A 23,995-nucleotide genomic window follows, 5' to 3' on the forward strand; every position below is an offset into this window, starting at 1 on the left:
AACCTTTAATAATACCTGTCTCTTTATCAGAGAGAAACTGAACCTTTGCAGGTTTGTATTTTAATTAGTTAACAAATGAGGTAGCTAAACTCGTCACAATGTAAAGAATTAATGTTTTATCACGGAATTGTTACCTTTAGGAACGCGGTGAGCTTTTCTGTTGTCTGACATTGCTTTAATGAAGTGTAACAGTCGGGTTGACAAAACAAATGACCTGCAAGATGCTTGGATGTTTAGAGATGTTCAGCATGGAGCTGAGGCCAGAAAACTTCCTTCAAATAGAACTTCAGACCATTGCACAGAAGGAAATGCAGGTAGAAACGGGAGCAACTGAATTTTCTATTTCTCTTAAGAGCCTAAACCAATTATGCCTGGCTTATTATGAATGTGGTGAGACCACAGCTGGAATATTGTGTCCAGTTGTGGCCCCTCAGTTCCAGCAGGACAGGGAACTGCTGGAGAGAGTCCAGCGCAGCCACCAAGATGCTGAAGGGAGTGGAGCATCTCCCGTGTGAGGAAAGGCTGAGGGAGCTGGGGCTCTGGAGCTGGACAAGAGGAGACTGAGGGGTGACCTCATTAATGTTTACAGATGTATAAAGGGTGAGTGTCAGGAGGATGGAGCCAGGCTCTTCTCGGTGACAACCAGCGATAAGACAAGGGGTAATAGCTTCAAACTGGAACACAAGAGTTTCCACTTAAATATGAGAAGGAACTTCTTCTCAGTGAGGGTGGCAGAGCCTGGCCCAGGCTGCCCAGGGAGGTTGTGGAGTCTCCTTCTGTGCAGACATTCCAACCCGCCTGGACACCTTCCTGTGTAACCTCATCTGGGTGTTCCTGCTCCATGGGGGGATTGCACTGCATGAGCTTTCCAGGTCACTTCCAATCCCTGACATTCTGGGCTTCTGTGCATTAACATTAATTTATTTGCCGTGCCTCACCTAGAGCTAATGCTGTGGTTGCATGAGCTAGAGCAGTTTTCTTAGTCTTTGATGGAAATTGTGTTTAAACCTCTTATTGGAAACCTAATACAAGTTTTAAGTATAAATCTACTCTTCACTCTGAGAACTTGTTTTAAATGCAGCTTGTTTCAACATGTGTTGTTTTCTATGATGTTGTAATAAATAGCAAATATAAGATGATATAAAATACCCACTAGTATGATAGGCTGGTCTTAATATAGTTTAATCTTCTCTTTCTTCGGAATCTTCTGTACAGATACTACCTGAACTTGTCTTAAAACAAACTAAAACTCAGCTTTTACAAAAGCAGGAATTGATTTGTGTAATTGAAAGAAATTGCAAAGTGAGATTTTTTATTCTTTACATGTCAGCACCCATAAGTTGTTCTGTCTTGAACTATTCATAAAATATGATGCATCTCATCTGCTGCATCTTGTTTCTTTGGAGTAAGTGTTGCCTGTAACTGGTGTGAGAAAAGACTCCTGTCTGAAGTCTCTGATGTCTTTAGCTTATTTGTTTTCCAGTTCACCTTTTAATATGTGTTTTTGTTCAATCGAGTAACATTTCACACAGCACTTGGGAAAACAAAGCTGGATATAGGAGCTAAATATTAGTAAGGAAATGGCAATTAATGTTTTATTACTCGAACATCATTAATGATTTACTCACAGTCCCGTGGAGAACACGCAGTCATAAATGTGAACACAGATCTTGGACGCTTTTTGTGCTGAAATTAAAACAGGCACGTTTTCTTTGGGCGTAATATCCTGAAGGAACAACCTAATCTTTAAATAAAATGCTGCTTTTGCAAGTGATAACGTGGTCCCTTTGGAAATTTAGCCTGGTGGAGATGGGTGACGTTTGGTAGCGACGATTGAAACATGAACTGTTTTTTTTAGGAGAATTAAGACATTACAATGATCACCTCGTTCTGCTTTTGTTTTCCTACCCAGACATCGTGTTTCATTCCCCTCCTCTTGCCTTTTCCTTCTTTACATCTTCAATAATAATAAGCTCTATATTTAAGCTCTTTTTAATTCATTGGAGCAAAGCCGCTGTGCTCTCCCTATATTATTTTCTCTTTTTAAAATTGATTTTGATGTTAAAGGGCATTAGCATGAATCCTGCTGTAACAGGCCCCAGGTGAACGGTGAGTGATGTTCAGTGTCTTGCTGTTTATTGGATGAGGTGGAATAACCTTCCCTGTCTGTGTGGTGTTGGCTGTTAAAAAATATTGACCTTAAGGAGAAGTGAGTAAGAAATGCTTTATGGTTAAAAGCAAGCAAAAAAACCCAAACCAAAACACAAAATAAAAAGAAACCTACCCAAAAAAAACCACAAAAAAAAATACCAACCTTGTTGCGTTAATGAGGAGATGATTTTGGAACTGGACTAAAACCTGGGAAGTAACTTCTGGCTTTGATGCTTCAACTCATTTTTTATTTATTTTTTTTTAATAATTTCTTTTTCTGTCATTAGAAGGCAGCTCCTGCAATTACCTGTAGTTTTGTTCTGTGAATACATCGTCAACTTCTATTGATACAGACACATAAAGTGTCCTGGTTTTGTTAAAAACAAGATCGGTTCTCTTTTAGTGACTTTTCTTCCAGCTGAGTTCTTCTAGGTGGCTGCACTTTGCTGAGTTTTACCTGCATATTTTTCCTAGGATGCTGCACTCGGTGCTCATAAGAGACCAAGGGAATGCTGAAGAAGCTCGTGTTTAGATTTATTACTATGGTAGCTAAGGAAGACTGATAAGTTTCCCCAGGTTCTGTTGTGAGAGGGGCGTGTTTGAGGAGGGGTGGATGGCACAGGTGACTAGAAATGACCAACAGAAGTATTCCATCCCATAATCATCATACCCCCTATATAAGAGGGTGATCACAGGGTCACTCTCTCTCTTCGCCCATGGGCGGCATCTGGAGAGGCCCCCGTCTGTCTGTCTGTCTGTCTGTGATCCACAGGCCCTGCATCCTGCACCCAGGTTCCGCTTTGCTGTGCAGTCCCGCCCGGGACTGCCGGGGCCTGCGCTGCAGCTGCTGGAGCCGCCAGCTCCGCACCCCCAGCTCTGCTGCTGAGTGACGCCAACTCCGCATCCAGCATGAGAGACTGGCTTTGTACACTTTGTATATGTATTCTTCATTTATTAGTAGCATTAGTAAAACCCCTTAAAACTCTCCAACTTGAAGTCTAAGTCTCTCTTCCTTTCCCCTTATCTTTCTTATCATCTTTCCGATCTAAGGGAAGGGGTGGCAGGAGGTAAAGGGGATAACAGGGAGCGTCTGCCACGCTTTATTGCCACCTTGCCTTAAACCTTGACATAAAGCAATTTTACTTTAAGTTATTACAAATCCAAAATATAATGCAGTTTCAGATCTTTACTTGCTGTTCATCTCCACTCTTTGCAATATGAAAATGTGTTTTAGCAGAAATGCTCATGTTTCTATACAGGTCTCTCACGTGCATTCCTCAGATCTTGGCTGCTCGAAACACAGAGATCCCTTAATCCAAATCTTTTCATGCTTTGAAACTTTAGAATTTAAGGATAACTCTAAAAAGGGCTATTCCATGAACATTTGATTGTAGTAGGAGGAACAAATGTCATGGGTTTGATATTTTCGTTCTCTTTTTTATTCCTTTAGCCGCAGGCTGGTTCTTTGATTAACCAAATCCACCATAATCCCATCAGGAGAATGTGGTGATCGTTTCATAATTTATATTGTATGGCTGTCTTAATCCAGGTTCTGTCATTGTAGCAGAAAATATGAAGCCAAGCCCTCCGTATGACTTGACCATGTCCATATGGAAATAATAAACCGTGTAATAAATGGCCTCCTGTTGTACAGTGCAGTGCTGAGGATGATTTTCTTCCAAAGCAGATTTTGTTTTGAAAACTCAGACAAGCACAGAAATCATTCCCAATTTCACGAGTCTTTTTCTGTGGAAAACTGATTGGTCCATTTGTTTGGGAAAAGTCAAGAGTTTTTCTAAGTTAGAGGATTCCTACACCTTCCCGTCATGAATTCTGGAAACAGGTGTGTGATTCTAAATAATAAACATAATTTTTAAAAAAGAGACCAAAAAAAGATACAAACCAAACCCCACGATTTTAGCTTTGAGTGGGATCGTTCCGTATTTCAGCAAGTGGCTCTATCAGTATCAAATTAGTGTGATCACTGTGTGTGTATATCAGAGTCCAGCTCTGACTTCTAGGGGGTGTTAACATCTGAGAATCGCTTCATCCCAATAATCTTAAAGATATTGGAATTTAGGCTGAGGGAGCTGGGCTTGTTTAGTCTGGAGAAGAGGAGGCTTAGAGGTGAGCTCAGCGCTCTCTAGAACTACCTGAAGGGCAGTTCTAGCCAGGTGGGGATTGGGCTCTTCTCCCAGGCAGTCAGCAATAGGACAAGGGGGCATGGGCTTCAACTCTGCCAGGGGAAATTGAGGCTGGAGATGAGAAAGCAATTCTTTGCAGAGAGAGTGGTCAGGCATTGGAATGGCTGCCCAGGGAGGTGCTGGACTCACCGACCCTGGAGGTTTTTAAACTGAGATTGGACATGGCACTTAGTGCCATGATCTAGTCAATGGACTGGAGTTGGACCAAGGGTTGGACTGGATGATCTCTGAGGTCTTTTCCAACCCAGTCCATTCTGTATGATTTTGTGATTCTGTGAAATTTTTCTTTCACATTTTAACCACCCCAAGGGGATAAATTTCTCTGCAAATTTTTCATGAAGTTTTGAGATTAAACCTCGAAAGAAACACGACTTCCCTCCCATGTGCCGTTTTCTTCAGAGGTATTTTTATCTTGGAGACTTCTTAAATAAGTAATTTATAATTACCGGCAGCGACAGTTATGTGACGCGTACTTAATTTGATAATCTGAGGGTAAAAACAAGTTGCGGTTTGTGTAGAGTCTGTGTTTAATCTTTTCATTTATGTTTGTGCCCACACAGGACTTAATACTGGGTTAAAATAAGTCAATATTTGAAGCCTTTCTCTTAGCTACGTGGCATCGTATGTGAATTCTGGGTTTAATTATGACAATAATAGCAGCAGTTTAAATACATAAGGAATACAGATTTAGATCTGTTGTGTGACAGTATATATATTTACTAACTGATATTGCTGTAATAATGTGATTCCAACATACATTAATACACTATGGATGACACGTGGCGCTTGCACACAAATATATATTTTGAATCGGTGAATATAGAACGTTGTGTTGAATTTGAGTGTGTATTTTTATTAAGCTTTCCTGTTACAGATTGGAAATGGAAAATCGTAATGAGGTTTAACAGTCAGATTGACTGATGATTGTGTCCCTGTTCTTGGGTGGGTTTTGCTCATACGAGGTTATGAGTGTTAAATGGAACATTTCCTTAAGGGGAACAGACCTCTTGGAGCTGCTTGATTATCCTACACTTTCTTTCAAAAACTAACAAATTAATAATGTATATATTCATAATGTTATATTCACTGAATTCTGGGATTTGGAAAGCTCTGCTAATTTTAGTTATTTTCTCTTCTTGTAGCTTAGATATCAGCACGGCCTGAGTACTCCAGATCTAAGGCAAACTCTTCCCAACCTGAAAAACTTCATGGAGCTTGGGCTTATGGTTAGATGGTAAGTTATTTTTTTGGTAATTAAAAAGAAAGAGGTGAATGTTACAAAAAAAATAAGATGTAAGTATTTTTCTCTCTTCACAAGAGTTAAGCACGTTTGTGGCTTTCCCAAAATACAGACCATGTAAATGTCCACAATATTCTACTATTTCCTTCTGCAGAAGATGCCTTAGTCTGGTCAGTACCTGGCTTCCCATTTGCTTTAAATGTATAATTCAGGTGAGCTGTGTGGGGATCTGTGAGTTATAATCAACACAATTTGAGTATAATGAAAATAGTTGTTGTATGCTGAGTGGTGTTGCTAAATGGGAAACTACATTAATGAGTAACTAAAGGTTGTAGTGACCTTCCAGGGAAATTTGTGATGCTTCTACTCTGATTCACTCCGGAGGATCCAGACTCACTCTCCACTGTGCAGAAAAACAAAGCAAACCGGTTTCTATGTTATAAGACTAAAGTTAGTTTAGGCTTATCTTGCCGCAGTAGAATAAGCACGAGGCTTGACCAGTTCTCTTAAACCTAGTGAGATAGTTTAGAAATGTGGAAGGTGATTCACTAACACGTGTATTTCTGCAGGTGTTAGATACTTTGTGTTCTCGGTTTTTAATTTATGTTATTTGAATTGTGTGCTCTCGTGCAGCCTCCTAAGCAATTATTTCGTTCTTCATTCTCATCTTCATTCTTCAGGTGCCTGAATCCCACCCAAACATAATATTGTACCATTTTAGGATCCCTAGGTTGATTATTCATGGCTTCAAAGATACACAGTTCTTGTGTGGTCCCCATGTGGGTGCCCTGGATACTCAAAAGTATTGAAAAAATCATCCGATCTGAGGTGATGCCACCAGGTTTTGCTGCCAGATGCTCTGGTGATGGATATAGACTCTGCTGATGTGGGAGGAGTGGCTGACACACCAGAGGCTGTGCTGCCATCCAGAGACCTGGACAGGCTGGAGAGTTGGGCAGGGAGAAATGTAATGCAATAGAACAAGGGCAAGTGTAGAGTCTTGGATCTGGGCAGGAACAACCCCAGGTTCCAGTATAAGTTGGGGAATGACCTGTTGGAGAGCAGTGTAGGGGAAAGGGACCTGGGGGTCCTGGGGACAGCAGGATGACCATGAGCCAGCACTGGGCCCTTGTGGCCAGGAAGGCCAATGGTACCTGGGGTGGATGAGAAGGGGGGTGGTCAGTAGATCAGAGAGGTTCTCCTGCCCCTCTGCTCTGCCCTGGGGAGACCACACCTGGAATATTGTGTCCAGTTGTGGCCCCTCAGTTCCAGCAGGACAGGGAACTGCTGGAGAGAGTCCAGCGCAGCCACCAAGATGCTGAAGGGAGTGGAGCATCTCCCGGGTGAGGAAAGGCTGAGGGAGCTGGGGCTCTGGAGCTGGACAAGAGGACACTGAGGGGTGACTCATTCATGTTTACAGATATCTAAAGGGTGAGTGTCAGGAGGATGGAGCCAGGCTCTTCTTGGTGACAACCAGTGATAGGACAAGGGGTAATGGGTTCAAACTGGAACACAGGAGGTTCCACTTAAATTTGAGAAGATATTTCTTCATGGTGAGGGTGGCAGAGCCTGGCCCAGGCTGCCCAGGGAGGTTGTGGAGTCTCCTTCTCTGCAGACATTCAAACCCACCTGGACACCTTCCTGTGTAACCTCATCTCATGAACTGCTGGAGAGAGTCCAGTGCAGGGCAACAAAGATGATTAAGGGAGTGGACCATCTCTGCTGATGTATAGACTTCCATCCCCATTTCTGCCGCTTTAGAGGATTATATTAGTCCAGTAGTGTTCTTAGTGCTGCATTTTGCTTGTTTACTGAGCTCTAAGAGTCTCTTTTTTCCTGCAGTATTCAGAACATAGGAAGAACCCCACGTCAATTCTAATGACAGTACATGATCACACACCATTTTATGCAAAAAATAGAAAAGCAGGCTTTTTGTAACTGCTCCATTTGAAAATTATAAGAGTGGGCTTCAAACAGGGTTAGCGCCTCAAAGCAGAACAGCTCAATATATCAAACCTTGGGGGCAAAAATTCAGTGGGTAACAGTGGTGACAGTTCTGTGGGACAACATCATGCTACAACTTTTTCCAACCATTATTTCTATGTCTCTCTTCTGCTTTATCTTTCATTCCTCGCACAGAAATGCTGATCCATGTGAACTCGAAGCTAGTGTCCAAATCAATTTTGGGTGGGGGGTCTTGGCAAAGGAAAACAAATACAGGAGTAGAAAAAGTGTCATCTTTGAACAAGACTATAAAATGTGTTGTCTGATGGAAATTCAACCCGGCCAACAAAACAGTGGAAGAAAACGGGCCCTGAGAAAAAGAAGCTCAGTCCTGTGTTCAGGTTTATTCTCTCAGTAATTTCAGCTGAAAAGATTCTCCCTGCTTTTCTTTTTATCCCTTAGCAAGATGCGTAAAGAAAAGCTTTCTTCTTCGGGAAAATATTACTGTGAGTTTTCGTGGTCCATCGCTGGCAAGGAGAAGTCCTGAGATGACGTGTGGTCCCCCGAACAAACCTGAAAATACCAAAAATACCTAAACTGTGACTTCTTATCAAGGCTTAAGGCAAGGCGGCAATAAACCATGGCAGACGCTCCCTGTTATCCCCTTTACCTCCCGCCACCCCTTCCCTTAGATCGGAAAGATGATAAGAAAGATAAGGGGAAAGGAAGAGAGACTTAGACTTCAAGTTGGAGAGTTTTAAGGGGTTTTACTAATGCTACTAATAAATGAAGAATACATATACAAAGTATACAAAGCCAGTCTCTCATGCTGGATGCGGAGTTGGCGTCACTCAGCAGCAGAGCTGGGGGTGCGGAGCTGGCGGCTCCAGCAGCTGCAGCGCAGGCCCCGGCAGTCCCGGGCGGGACTGCACAGCAAAGCGGAACCTGGGTGCAGGATGCAGGGCCTGAGGATCACAGACAGACAGACAGACAGACAGGGGCCTCTCCAGATGCCGCCCATGGGCGAAGAGAGAGTGACCCTGTGATCACCCTCTTATATAGGGGGTATGATGATTATGGGATGGAATACTTCTGTTGGTCAGTTCTAGTCTCCTGTGCCATCCACCCCTCCTCAAACACGCCCCTCTCACAACAGAACGTGCGGAAACTTATCAGTGTTTCTTGGCTACCATAGTAATAAATCTAAACACGAGCTTCTTCAGCATTCCCTTGGTCTCTTATGAGCACCGAGTGCAGCATCCTAGGAAAAATATGCAGGTAAAACTCAGCAAAGTGCAGCCACCTAGAAGAACTGAGCTGGAAGAAAAGTCACTAAAAGAGAACCGGTCTTGTTTTTAACAAAACCAGGACACTTCTGGAACACTGGTGTGTACTCATCAGTGGTTACACATTGTGGATGTGTCCTTCAGGCTTGAGTAAGCCCAAGTAGATCATTCTGGGATGTGTTAAATGGGAATTCTTTTCAAAACCTGGGCGCTGGCTTTGAAGAACTGATAATAGAACCTTTAGTTACACCTTAAAGGTTTTACCATCATACAATCAGGGTTTTCTTTATTCCTATAGGTGATACACAGTCATTAACAAGACTGGATAATATTTCAAAACATGTAGGGATATTAAGCACAGTTCTCTGGGAGTATCACATTCCCTCCTTCTCCCCCCACCATGAATCTCTATGCCTCATTTCCTTCTCGCCTCCAAAACTTGTATGAATAGTTGTTCATTTTTAACTTTTTTCTTCTTTTTAAAGACTAATGATTCTAAACAATGCTTCTTAGTACTTGCTAATAATGTAAATGGCAATGAGGCTTTGCAGGGAGTCCAGCTCAAGGGGAAAACTGGCTAGACTTTCATAATTGGGCATTGCAGTCGAGCACACACCGCGGAATATCCATGCCCATAGTCTTGTGGATAATATGCATATATTTAAGCGAGGATAAAAGCTGCTAAAATGAAGATTTGAAGGATTTTTTTGTGTGTTCAGGAGGCTGTAGGTGAGTCAGCCGATACCCTTTGCCACAGACCGTGATCAGTAAAGCATTTCCAGGTTATCCTTTGTTTGCAGGAACGTGAGGCGGTGATGGGTTTTCTTAGCTACAGATTGACTTGCACCGCCTGGTTTGGTTGCTTTTCTTGTTGCTGGTGTTCAGTTTTCATTTCTTAGCACTGTAGCTGGGTTTTGCTGAATCAAAGTTCTGTCAGCTCTTAATCACACCGGTAAAAAGCAACACTTACACTATACTTATTTTTAGTTTGAATAGGACTGGTTTTAATGTCTGGCCCATGTGTCATCCTCATTTTTGCTTTTATTTAGAGACATCTATATCTCCCTGCAGCCTGGAATGGCATTGAGTCCACTCGTTATTCAGAAAAACTGAAATATGTCATTATTTCAAGCTTAACCTTTTCTATAAGCATCAGTTTAGATTTGAGTACAAATTAGTTTCTTTACCCCTTCAAATTAAGAACAAGCAAACTAAAAAAAAAACCCACAGCTTTTGTAGAAGACGCCACCTATTTCATACTTTTATCAGAGCGATTTTGCCTTAAAAATGTTATCTTTGGGCGTTCCTGAGACTCCGTAGTTGTCTCTGGAGCTGTGGGGCAGCTCTTGGACCAGCAGATGGTCTGTGCAGTCCAGTGCTTTTACATCCCTATTTAATTGCGTTGCCGCTGGATCCCTCTGCCTGGTGAGATTTGTGTTGTTTTGGTTTCTCAGGCATGACACTTAACATGATTAATACGTGTTTTCACATCCCAACACGCCTGATTTATTGCCACAGCCCCGCAGGTCTACAAGCTCTGCTTCCCTCTTCATATCTCTCCTGGCACCTATATTCTGCTGTGTTTACTTTTTCTCCCCCTTGCCCCCTACTGCAAAATATTATTTGTATTTTATGTCGACAAAATTCAAGGCGGATCAGCCAGTTCCTGCACACACTGTTATGGAAGCTACAGAACTGCAAAAAAACACATATTTTTCTGATATCAAATCAGGATGTTGACTTTCAAGGTGAAAGATGATGAGCCAAAGTTGTTGTTGATTTAGACCATCCCAGTTGTCCTCCCCCAAATCTTTTCTGTTTCCTTCTGGGAATAATTCTCTCCATTTCCAGCTCTTTAGTCCCAGGGTCTCAGTGGCTTCCAGACAAGCAGCTCATTTTTAAGATTAGCTCTTGCTGATGCAAAAGGGCTCGTGCAGTTTTTCCTCTTCAATTCTTTTCACTGTGCAGTTTATTGCAGCTCTTGAGAGACACCAAATCTTTACTTACATGTAATCTGTAGATTTTGAACGTACTTTTATTCCTTTTGCATGTTCAGATTTATCTTTCGCAAGTCAGGCTCTTCAGATCGCGGTTGCGTTAAATCAAGACTCTTTCATTTTCTTTCCTGTTCTTCGCCTTAATTTACTCTATGTAACTTTAGGGGGGTAGTATGTGTGATTGTTAATGGCAATTAAATAGCACGCTGCAAACTTGATAAGTGAATAGATTAGAAAATGTTTATCTAACGCTGGCAAATATGAGATATTCCTTTAGAAAGTCTTTTCTATAGTCAGGGAAGCATCATTTTGAGCCAGCATTTAAAAGATTTACCCAAAAATACTTGCATGCCAAGGCTTAAATTCATGTTTCGAAGGTATGTCCTGATTCATAGACTGCTAGATTCAAAAGGAGCCTATAACTTAATGTTTGAGTTAAGAAAGCTCTGGTAGCTTAATTTATGAAGGCTTTTTTTATATTTTAAAGCGTGTGTCAGAATTTTTTAGCTGCCAACAGACGCAATTTTACCTTAACTTCGTATTGGCAGCCTCCCTTTTGCAGCCCTGTCGCTATCGTGCGTTATTTAACCAGTAATCTCTAAGAAGGTGAGAAACCCTCATTGCTTTTTAGCGCGGTTGACATGATATTGGCTCCGAGCTGCGCTTGGAGCTTCAAACATTTCAGATGGCCGTAAACCAACTTAAACACCTTCATTTCGCGTTCTTACTGCCATGAGGTCATAGTTTGCAACAAAAAAAAGATCAAATGGTGTTTAAGTTATTATTATTATTTTTTTTTTTTTAGAGTATTCTCATACCAAAGAGCCAGAGCTGTGGATTTTGGCTTTTGGCCAGACAATCAAGATTTAGTATTTTGACCAGCTGTGATCCAGTAATGTTCCTCGGAGGAAACGTTTTGTGGGGAGGAAAAGATACATATTTGAGCCTGTGAATTGTGTTCTGTCTCTCATCCTGCTTTACAGTTTCTCTGAGCCCCTTTGCAGGCAGATTAAATAATCACAAGTGAATCCGACTGAAGGAACAGCAGATTACAACCAGAATCTGTTTGCTAAGAAAATAACTTCAAAAATGTTTGTGTCCAACTTCAATCGCCTGTTTACATCACGCAGTCTGCGTCTCATGACTTAGGTCTGTAAGAATGCCCAAATGGGCTAATTATTAACTAGTCAAAACTAATATTTTGAGGAAAAAAACAGCTACTTTGTAGTTTTGCTGCCAGCAAAACTTAGAGCTGAAGTTGAGTTGAGCTGAGTTGAGTTGAGCCATGAGTTGGCTTTTGAGATTTGGATACAATTGAAACATATAGGTTGGTGGTGATGTAATTCTCTTATCTATAATATTCAATAAATCTGAGGTCTGTCTTCTTTTTTTTAATTTAGAAAAGCTTCTCCCTGATAGCAGTTTAGTCATATACGTAACCATTTCTACTCTAAACCAACTTGATGACTGCAAGTCATTAATGCCTGATGACAGTTCATCAAATCGGGTTTTATACTTCGCTAGTCGCAGGCCTTTCTTTCTGGACAGGTGTCCACATCTGTTCGCCGTCTCAGAAGATCAACCGAGTCATTGTGGCTGGAAGCTGAACCAGCTCAACCCTCAGTAATGCAAGTTAAGGTTGCACCTTAGAGTAAAGGGCAATGCTCCTGTGAGCCAAACTCATTTCACTGGTGACAAAAACTTACAATCTCTAAAGTTTCTGGGCAGTTGGGTGATGGTTTTCTCATGTGACTTGATTTTTTATATATATATATATATATATATATATACACACACACATATATTTTAATTCTGTGAGCTGTGAAGCTGATAAAGCATCTCTTTCTCCGGGCTGTGCCTTGAATGCAGTGCTATGAATTCTGGTAACGCTGCAGCCTTTTCCTCAAGGAAGATGCAAAAGGAATAGAAACCTTCCCTCAGCTGAATGTTTTCGTGAAGATTAATTACCAACTTTCTATTTCTGAGCTCTGTAAACATTACTTTTGAACCAAAACCTCAGTGTGACTTCTCATCCTCACCTGAAGGGAGGTGGTGGAACAGATAAAGATCCCTTGACTCAACTGCTTAACCCATTGCACCTACAGCTGTTTTATTTCTATTTTACTTGCCTACAAGACTATGACCATCATTCTGCTTAAAATCACAGAATGTCCTGAGTTGGAAGGGACCCACAAGGATCATCGAGTCCAACTTCTGTCCCTGCAATGGGACAACCCCAAAATTCTCACCATGTGTCTGAGGGTGTTGTCAAAACGCTTCTTGAATATTGAAAATATTCAAGAAATCTTTAAAATATTATTGAAAATTATACCCAGAGGTGTTCATCTTCTCACGTTTGCCTTCTAGACACTGGGCACTCAGCCTGAACTGGTTGCCAAGGTTTGTCCTATGGTCACGAGGAGGCATCTCCAGAGGGTGACTGTCCCACTGATCATAAATGTCTCTCAATAGGGTGTCACCCACCCTGCTCTCCAATGCTCATTTTACTTCTCCAGAGTCCATGGAAGGAGCCTCGCAATGAACTCATAGATGGTTCATCTCCGTATTTACTTCTATCTAAATGCCTTAGATAATATTCAATAAGCAGTTAAGCCATTCACTTGACTTCATTCCTGCTTTCTCACATTTGGGCTGTTACCCCTTTATTTATTCCCAGCTGAAGCTAAACCCATCCTATTAACATTTGTTGGCAGCAATGGGCGGTTTCAGAAATCTGCCCACGTGTGTCTCCAGCAGCTTAAAACCTGGTTTTGCCGTCTTAAGCGAGGTCCATTTCATTGCATACAATTTAAGGAACCTGGCTGCAAGCGCTTTTTTGTTTCAATTCATTAGTTTGAATGCATGATAAATGAAGATCGTTCCTGCTTTACTGCTCTGTGGGGCAGCCCTTATGTACTCTATTAAACCGGGAAGTTATTTTGTAGACGCAGGAGATTAGCTTTGTATTGCTGCTGCCTTTAGGCTGTTAGATCACTTAGTATAGATCATTCTGCCAGTTCAACTTACTAAGGAAGGGAAGATTTGTTTTGGCCGCTGCACTAAAGAGGTATTGTTCAGGCATACATAACGTGTTAGCTTGAACAGCCTTGTCATAACAAGCTCTTTTAAAACTCTCCTGGTCCTGCAAACTAATTAATTTCTCACCCGCTTGCCTGTAAGGCCTAGATTTACAAAGGAATTTAGGCATGTTTCTTTTTAGGAGGAACTTAAATTTACGTGCCCACCGGAACGGTTTATAAAGCTGCTTTTCTCGAGCTAATTAGACACCACGATTTTCACGTTTGTTTACTCAGACACTTAAATTTCTTCTTCTACTTCATAGAAAAGTTGCTGTCGTGCCTAAATTGTTCAGTAATTTCTCATTTGCCAGTTAGACAGTCTTATGCTATACTTAAGACTTCGCTCTTCAAAGAGTCTGGTCTAAATGTAATGAATTTGAGCAAGTTTGAAGCACAGTCCAACACAACAAATAAGATTGATGATGGGTATTATTCATTCTTACGGTGAAGAGGCTTTGCCATGGGTTTGATCTCTCCAAGAATTACTTGTGTTTTGCACATTGGTGTGTCTCTGGCACCTTCAGGAGCAAGGATTAAATCTAGGATGGCTTGACATAAAGCAAACATCCTGCATCCCTGCACATCCTCCTCCTCTGGGATAGCTCTTACTCTTGTGAGATCTTGCATCTTGTGCTGCCAGGTGAGATATTCAATGGGAAGACCCACTCCAAACCCATCTGCAGGCTGATGTTCAGGCCGCTGTGTTTATAACTTGTCTGGACCCTCTCTGACTGCTTACATTTCAGGCAAGAGCTTTTATCACTAAAATATTGTATAAAGAGTAGATATCATTGTGGTTGTTTTGAGAAACGTTTGTCTGTACTTAGATCCACAAGGTACAGCTTGAAATTGTTTCCTGGATTAGATTTTAATCTCTTTAATGCCTGTCCCAGAGCTGTGGATGGTGGAATAAAGTCCAGAGAAGCGTCAGAATTTCCTATCAACCCTTCTTGTCGTTGTGCCCAGACCAGGAGATAGGAAGCCCTCACTGCTCCACAGGGTGTTGCAGATCCAATGCTTTGGCGTCAAAGGACAGAACTAACAGGATGCATCTGCCATCTGTTGTACGTGGGGAAAAAAGTTATCCCTTTTTGCCTGTACAATTTGTGTTATTCTGTCTGTTCCTAGTCTCGCTTTTTATTTCAGATATGTAGGGCTATTTCTTCGGAATCTGCAGCCCTCCTGGGTTCCAGTTCAGTGGGAATACATTGCTGTTTGACTCATCACTAACGTCTTGATAGAAACCAAATAGATTGGTTTTTATCTTTCCTGCTGCAGGGGATGTAATACTGGAATCAGTTCTGGGAATAGCCTGTTTCTTTTGGAAAGGGATGGCAATAAGTCACCTTTGAGTTTGAAAAGGAACTTGCATGAGAATGGCTTCTCTCTCTCCCCCTGCCTCCCTTTTGAATTGCATACCTGCTCACTATTTTAAATTATATTAATAGTACAGACAATTGATGTGACAAATAAGTCTAGACTTAGGTGTGTTATCTTACACAGCTCATTCTAGAGCTGCAAAAAAGCAAAGGTGTTGCCCTTTGTTGGATCTTGAATTGACAATACAGTTCAAACACAACAAAGCAAACTTCACCAACAGGGGTTTTTTTGCTTTTTATTGTTTTTTTTTCCCAACCGAAAACACTACACTGAGCGCAGAACCTGTCTCTCCTCTTTGCCTCTCTCTCTCTCTTCTTGAGCCTCCTGCATTTAGAGGCACGAGGTGATGGATCAGCACAGGGCCCCTGTAGCACAAACCTCATAGCTCTCTTGTCTTGAGGCTCCCCCTTGTACTCCTCAAGACTCATGGCAGGCTTAGACACCTCTTAGCAGCAAGTCTGGTCCCAGGCTGTGCTTTGGGCTGGGATTTGGAAGGAAGAGGGGAGGAGGGAAACCTTTCCTGCCCACTTGCATTGCATGTAGCCTCGGCTTGCCTTGATTCTGTGCCTCAAGGTGTGACATGCATCATGGCACATTTCATGGGTAAGACATGCAAATCACCGTGGTATAGAATCACAGAATTGTTTAGGTTGGAAAAGACCTTTAAAATCATCAAGTCCACCTCTACCCCGTGTCCCCGAGAACCTCATCTCAGTGTCTGTTCAACCCTCCAGGGATGGTGACTCCAGCACTGCCCTGGGCAGCCTGTTCCAATGCCCCACAGCCCTTTGGGGAAGAAATTGTTCCCCACATCCAACCTCAACCTCCCCTGGCGCAACTTTAGGCCGTTTCCTCTGCTCCTGGCGCTTGTTCCTGGGGAGCAGAGCCCGACCCCCCCTGGCTCCAAGCTCCTTTCAGGCAGTTCAGAGATCAGAAGGTCTCCCCTCAGCTCCTGTTCTCCAGCTGAACCCCCCAAGTCCCTCAGCCGCTCCCATCACACTTGTGCTCCAGCCCCTCACCAGCTCCGTTCTCTTCTCTCAACTCGCTCCAGCACCTCAAGGCCTTTCTTGGCATGAGGGACCTAAAACTGCCCCCAGGATTGGTGGCTTGGCCTCCCCAGGTCCCAGCACAGGACCGGTCACTGCCCTGGGCCTGCTGGCCACACCAGTGCTGGTACCAGCCAGGATGCTGGTGGCCTCTTGGCCACCTGGGCACACGCTGGCTCATGTTCAGCCGCTGGCACCAACACCCCCAGCTCCTTTTCCGCCGGGCACTTTCCAGCCGCTCTTCCCCGAGCCTGTAGCGCTGCCTGGGGTTGCTGTGACCCCAGGGCAGGACCCGGCACTTGGCCTTGGTGAACCTCAGACAATTGGCCTCAGCCCATTGATCCAGCCGGGCCAGACCCCTCTGTATGGCCTTCCCACCCTCCAGCACATCAACACTCCACCCAACTTGGTGTCATCTGCAAACTCACTGTTACGTGCTATCCTATTCTGTAGAAGGGAGATAGTTCAGGTCTGCACCATCTCTGTATCTGGTATGGGAAGGGCAGCAAAACCTTAAATGCCTTGTACTGAGAAGCACCAACTACTTAATTGTAATTAGAACAGTGATCTGCAGTAATCGGTTGTTACTTGTCTGTGAGGACTTAGTTCACACGAACATAGGATGATGAGCCCTTGGACCCAAAGAAATGTCTTGAATCTCATTTGGCTTTGTGAATATATGCACTTGGAATTGAGGTAAATACTGACAACTTGCCATTTATTTGTAAGGCTTCTAATAACTTGATATGGAGTAAAATTCCTTGTTTTGCTGCATTTTGCTTTTAAAGCTGCCAACATAGCACTCTGTTTCTTGTGTTTTTTCTTAAGGAAGATTCAACAAACCTAGAGGTAATATGAAAAAGTTTCTTGTCTAAGGCTTAAGATAAACAGAATCTAATCAAATAAATAATACTGAGTATTCATTTATTTTCTAAATTAAGGCTGAAACACTAAGCTGGGGGAACCAAGGGGGGAAACAGACCATCCCCAATATGTCTGCAGTGCACATTGCATAAATTCACAAGTGTCCTGCCTCTGATTTTCCATATTACACCGTTTTAAAAATAAATGCTTGGCTGTGTGGGGGTTGGTTAAAGTATTTGGTCAGGAAAGGACTCGAGGGCTGGACAACATATACAGCACTTATTGGCATCTGTGGCACATACTGCTCTCTGTTTTGTCACCTCTGTTAAGAATGCTCCAAACCTTTGCAAAAAAGCTGTGAATTCCGTGCAGGGTTTGCATTAAAAATAGTCAGAAATGGTTGAAATCCAAGAAGAAAGTTGATAATTTTGCTGCCGGTTTGCAGTGCTTATTTCCCTTTAGGATGCTTATTTTTCACAGAGGGACTTTTTGCAATGTAGCTCATCCTATTTACAAAGGGGAGCAAAAAACAGAAGAAAGATAATATGGAAAAAGATCCACACTAGAGATTACTCATAACTGCTATTCCAAGATTTTGTCCCACAAGATACATCCCAAAATCTATCAGGCCTTGAGCAGAAGGAGTTTCTTTTAAATGCAATTAATGAAGGAGACTCGTACTGTGACAGCAGTCTTATCTTGGAGTTATATATTCAGTAGATCAGTAATAGCTGTGTTTTTAAATCTGGAAGGAAAATGAACCAGTTGCTTAAGTTAACATGCAATGGACTATTTGCATATAGGTTGGTGATTATATTTGGGTAGGGATTAAGCCGATGAAGGAAAATTCACATAACGCACCCCAGATGATATAAATTGGACGTTCTAAATTATAGACCCTGAGACAGTATGAAAGGTCTGTGGAACTGTGTTAAATAGTAAAGTCAGACTTGAAAATTAAGCTCGCTTAGTTCACGTCCTCCAGAAACCAAGGCTGACATTTGTCCAAATTGTTTTGGAATGATTGGCACAGAAAAACAGAAGATCTGGCAAAAATAATCCTCTGCAAATGGCAAAGTTAGTGTGACTTTTCTCCTTTGTGCAGCTGTCGAGAAAGTCCACGGTGGAAGAAGTTGCTCTTGGAGGATTCGGCCATTATTACTCACTTTTGAAGAGTTTATGATGGCCTAGTACAGGCCATAAATACATAAATATACGGTCAACAGTAATAATTCATAAAGTGCAGCTTGGTCCTATAAAACGGTGTTAACAGTACAAATTAACATAATGTGGTGGCTTCTTGGGTGATTGACTCTTCAAACCATGGAGCTTTGTAAATGTTCCTCCACGATCGTACAGGTTTTCAGTAAAGCCGTCCTCTGGGGTGTGTTCTGGACTTCATACAGCATTAAACACATTTGGGGTTTTAGCGCTTTAGGATACAAGTAGTTGGCCAAACGGAGCCCGGAGTTGTGATAAAATAATTGCTTCAGCCTTTGGTTAAACATCTGTGTTGCTCGTGAGCTGTGATTTATCCTTCCCTTCTTTTACAGCGATCGACACCACACATCCAGCGCAATTCCCGTTCCAAAGAGACAGAGCTCGAGCTTCGGCAGATTGGATGTCGGCTTTTCCAGTGGCCTCCCTTCTCCGGATAAAGGACTCCGAAAACGTGCCAGCACGGGAAACGAAAGACTCGAGTACAAAACTCCTCCTCCTAGTTACAACTCCGCTTTAACGCAGCCTGTTGCCATCACAACCCGTGTCGGAGAGGTGGATAAAAAACCCGCGCCGATATCGTCCTCATTGGATACCTCTATGGACTCCTCGAAAGGAAACGCCAAGAAAGGCAGCGAGGACTTGTGCGGGAGTTTAAATGGAGAAAACGGGAGCTTAAGCAACACCCAAGACCGGCAGGAGTCTTTCCTGGGACATACGAGTGCAATAAACGGTGAGTGCTCCGGAACAGCGAGCGCCGAGCAACCCTGCGAGTTCCGTCCCTCCCTCGGGCCCGTCCTTTGCTGCACCGTGGAGCAAGCGGAGGAGATCATGGGGATGGAAGCGACGGGCTTCAGCGCGGGAGATCAACTCGAAGACTTTAATTCCATCCCGGTGGAACACGCCGTGGCGGTGGAGTGTGACGAACAAGTCCTAGGGGAGTTCGAGGAGTTCTCCCGAAGGATCTATGCACTGAACGAAAACATGTCCAGCTTCCGCAGGCCGCGTAAAAGTTCGGACAAGTGAGACATTGAGGAGAAATGGGTGATCTGGAATAGAGATAAAATTGCACTTATTCTTTATATTAATTATATATATTAAAAAAAAAAGCTAAAGCTATTCCTATGGTGTTAAACAAATGGACTTGAGCACGGTAACACAGGATTATGGTATATTCACAGCCCAGGTAAATTTTGATTCTGCTTCCAGTCCTCTTATGTTTGGTATTTATAATCTCTCAGAAATTGGTTTTGGAATCCATTTATAAAAGACTTTCCGGGAAACACCTTCTAGTGCTGATCAGGTGATAAGGCCCCCCTATGAATTAATTTCTTAATTATTATTTAGAGTTAAATTTATTTTAATCTTCTCAGAAGAAAGAAAAAGTTAATTTAAAAATACATTTATGGTAAGAGTTCTTTCCCTTCTCCCATGTACTCCTGTGTTTGTTTGAGCAATGTAGTCAGCGTTACAGAAATACCATGAATTTGTTATAGTTGGAGAGTTTTCTCTCGGCTACTCTCTGTAGCTTTTCAAGTTCTAGTTTCACTGATGGGTCTTCAGTTGGTGTAAACGTGCCAGAGAATGAGCAGTTTCCTTAATTAATGAGAAAATACCTTTCTTCTCCCTCCATACTCACTGTTCCTATTAAGGAACTAAAATTGCCTCTTTAGGTTTTGCATAAAAATCTCAGCCTGACCATTCCCCACTTGTTGGGCACAAACCTCATTAGTAGAGACCTAACGAATTCACTACCCAAGCGGGGTTCAGCTGCCACCTCCCAATGTGTCTTAATGGGGACAACGTCTCCCTAAAAACCCAGCCTGAAAGCGCAGTTTACGCTTTGGAATTAGGCGAATCTGTGGGAATCACTTCCCCCTCTGTCAAGCAGAGGCACCTGGCATTATTAATCTAAATTAATATCATTTTAATCATCTGTACATTGAAGGAAGAGCGACTGGCAGTTCACTGAGGGTGCGTATTCGGCTGCACCAATGGGAAAGCAATTTACAGCCTGTGTTGTGATTCCTGGTATTTGTTTCAGTTTGGATTGCATTGCTCTTGCTTTCTATATTTTATACCCACGAATTCGGGCTCGGTCATGAGCTCTGAAATATAAAAATATATAGCAGAATAAAAAAAAACCCACTTCATCATGCCTGGCTTTTTATTTTTCCTCCCTGGTCTATGCTTTTATTTTGAACCAATGACCTAGTCTTTTTTTCCTAACTTCACCATAAGGCTAAGCCTAAATTAACTTTTTAAACCGTGGTTATGTGTAATCTCAGCTATCAAAATGAGGCGTGTATGCGAGAACCAGTATGCATAACAGCACTGTGCTAGAATACGCATTTTTTCCAGGTAACACCTTAATGATTGTATTAAAATTATATTCACGTTTCTTCTGTTCGCTTTTAACCTGTCTACAGTCAAGTTGTGGGATCGAGCTTCTCTACAGCCTTTCACTATTTTTGGTCTGTCCCAGGACGATGTATTAGATGGAAACACTTGGAAGCGGAGATCTCAATTCTATAAGGTGTATTGAACATGATTCCAGGTGCTAAATTGGGCACGTTCAGGAGGATCTTCTCACCTGAATAAGCTCCTCTGTTCCAACCTCATCAAAAGTTTCCCTAAAGGAAATGCTGCAGCATCTTTTGAGAAGAGATAGGTAGGAAATTATCGCTGTGTTTTGGCGTAGAAAGCGAAAAATGAACACCTCAAAGTACAAGCGTTTATTAATAAAGTAAGCATAAGGTGCTCTATCTTACCGCCTTCTGATAGCGTCATTTTAGGTGAAATTAGGGCACGTTGTGCACCCCGCGGCATGGGCTCTGGCACGTTGAAGCAATGCAGACCTGTTGGTAGAAAATCTCCTTTTCTATAACAGAAAAGCATTAGTTTGTGTGCGGTGGTGACTTTTCAAAGCAACCCAAAGAGTAGCTGCGAAATCGCTGTGTTCCGTAGAGCAAACACGGAGCGTCTCGGTGCAATTACGCGACACATTAAATTAGGTTTGTAGAGCATCAGCGGGATTTTGGATTATTGTTTTTCACTCGTTGCACGTTTTCTCAGGTTGCACCCGACCAAATGAACTCTGGTTTTCCTCCCTGATGTGTTGCTGCTCCTGTTTGATCCCCGTACTTGTCGATGTGTCAAACACGATGTTTGGTTTCTGCATCCGTCGCACAAAGCTGCTTTGATGGCCTTTCTATGGATGTATCTTTAGGAGGCCTTAAATTGTCCCCGAGTTTCTCTTCCCCGGTGAAGAGGGACGGCATCATAGGGCTAATTAAACCATTGACAAACTCATTGCTGTGAGGATTGTACAGACTGCAGCCACATCATGGCTTTCATTTTTGTGATTATTATCTTTTCCCCCCTGTAAATTACTTTGAAAATAGCGTAGCGGGAGAGAAACAAATAGTAGGTTTGAAGGTGAGATGATAAATCACAGCTTGCTTTAAACTGTCAAGAGCCTTTCAGTTCCTGCACAGCTGTGACACTGTTAAATGTCTGCAAATGTCTTCGAGCGCGGAAAACATTTCATTGCAATCTTTTCCCCTCACTAGGAATTCCTAAGATTGTTGAGTATATTAGTTTTGGAAGATCGTATCCCACGATATTTTTGTAGCGAGCACAACAGCATTGGCTTATCCTTGCTTGGCCAGGTATTTAAAATAAGCGAAACCAGAATATCCCATAGTAAATGACACGTTAAAACTATGTTGGTAATTGCGGGAAAGCTCATCTGTATTTATAAAATAAAACTGATTAGTTATCTCTCAACTTATGTCTCTTCTCTCAATGGCTCTTTTGTGTTTGTTTTCTTTACAAGCCTGATTTGAACCACAATTTTTCTCCTCAGCCCCAAAACCTCTTTGGCTTTATTGTTCATCGAGCCCATATTGACCCAAATGTGAATATTTGGGCGAGAGGGTTTTTGCTGGAAGACCTGGCTGCCTCATTAGTAAAAATCCCATTTCACACGGGATGGTACCACAGTTATTTTTCATGTTCCTTCCAAAAAGCTGGCACGCAGCTGGAAAAACAGCGTACGGTGGGGCTGGGAGACAGCTGGGCTTGCAGAACTTCGGTGGATAGTGGAAAATGCCGTGTGTCCCGGTTTTGATAAAAACCAAGTTTCTCTTTTAGTGAATTTGCCTGTCAGCTAAAGCTTCATATCAGCTGCATTTTCCTGGAGAACCAGATACATGTTTTGGTAAACATAGCAATGGAATGCAAACTTATTGATAAACACAGATTCACATCTCGCGAGAGAGGCAATGAGAAACAGGTGACCAAGAAACTGACCAACTGTGTATAACATCCCATTCACGTGAATACTTCATATAAAAGTGGGAGATCACGAGGATCTCGTCCCTTTTCCCTTTTCCTTACAGCCAACATTAGGAGAGGACCTTGCTAGTCGTCCCTGTGAACTGAGGCCTAGTGACAGACTGAATCCAGCTCCGGTTGGCTTCAGAGTCCAGTCCAGGACTTCGGGTGCCGGCTCTGCAGTTGCTGAGCCTTTCAAGGATTGGTTTTGTATATTTTGTGTTATTTTCTCTATTCTTATTAGTAGCATTAGTAAAACATTTTTAATTTTTCCAACTCTCTTCTCTCTGTCCTTCTTTCCCTCCCGATCGCCTGTGCTGAGTGGGAAAGGGGGAGAAGGAGGGGCTAGAAAGGGGGAAGAGGGGGCTAACAATACATCTGCCACGGTTTTATTGTCAACCCACAATCTAAACCCTCGACACCGTGTTCCATCATTGGGGAGGCATCGCTGCTCTTCTAGCACCTTCCATGTTGCTAATAAGCAACATATGTCTGCCTAAAACATATATATATATATCTATATGTTCCCCTTGAACAGGAATCTGCTGCACGAGTTTTGGGAGGAGAACGTCCATGACACGGAGTCGCTGGTGGGAAGCAGTGGAATGCCAAGAGCTACGGGGACTCTCCAGGAATCATCGGAGCAATAGGCTCTTTTTGTTGTGGTGTTTAATTCTCTCCCACCCAATCTGTCTGTCAGCAGAAAGCAGAATGCCAAGATACCAACTGCGTCGTCCTGGAGCTGAAGTGGGAAGGTACAGGAGGGAAGTTTTACTTGAAGCTGTTTTGCGACACTGAACGGCGTTATTGAAATGTGCGTTAAAGAATAAGCTCTGAAAGAAGAAGGTTTGTACTGAAATGTAGCTGGATGTGCTGCTAGACAGATTTAGATAAACCTTGGGCTCCTTTGTACCTCTTTTTGTCACCTTTCGAGTGGCCAGAGATTTCTCCTTGGCTTGTGGGTTTTGATGGAAGTATTTGCACTTGATCTGGTGTCGCTGGTAGCTCTGGGCAGCAGTCCCTCCTGTCTGCAGCAAGATCTTCTAACCCCAGGTGAAAAGAGGACTATCATTTTCCAGGAAAACAAAAAAATATCTAACTTAAGACTTTTAGTTGCTGTTTCTTTTGATATCAGCTTATTTTCTAAATGCAACATTGTTGTACAATTTTCATTAAATAATATGAAAATTTTTTTCCAGCTCAGCTGCTGATGAAGTTTGTCCTGTATGAGCTGCATTGACTAGCTT

General features: G+C 42.5%; 1 protein-coding gene across 4 annotated transcripts in view; it reads left to right on the plus strand.

Moving 5' to 3' along the window:
* UVRAG (UV radiation resistance associated) overlaps window positions 1-22,199 on the plus strand; it is a 111,749-nt gene extending 89,550 nt beyond the window's left edge. For 3 of the 4 annotated variants that reach the window (XM_065071472.1, XM_065071550.1, XM_065071634.1), the window contains exons 14-15: window positions 5,498-5,589; window positions 18,746-22,199. In XM_065071472.1, the coding sequence (XP_064927544.1) occupies window positions 5,498-5,589; window positions 18,746-19,436 (783 nt within the window). In that variant the 3' untranslated portion in view covers window positions 19,437-22,199. The remainder of the gene's footprint in view (window positions 1-5,497; window positions 5,590-18,745) is intronic. The other variant, XM_065071792.1, reaches the window with a different exon arrangement.
* Window positions 22,200-23,995: the final 1,796 nt, after the last annotated feature.

This window comes from Columba livia, chromosome 1, assembly GCF_036013475.1.
Source record: "Columba livia isolate bColLiv1 breed racing homer chromosome 1, bColLiv1.pat.W.v2, whole genome shotgun sequence".
NCBI classification, from domain to species: domain Eukaryota; kingdom Metazoa; phylum Chordata; class Aves; order Columbiformes; family Columbidae; genus Columba; species Columba livia.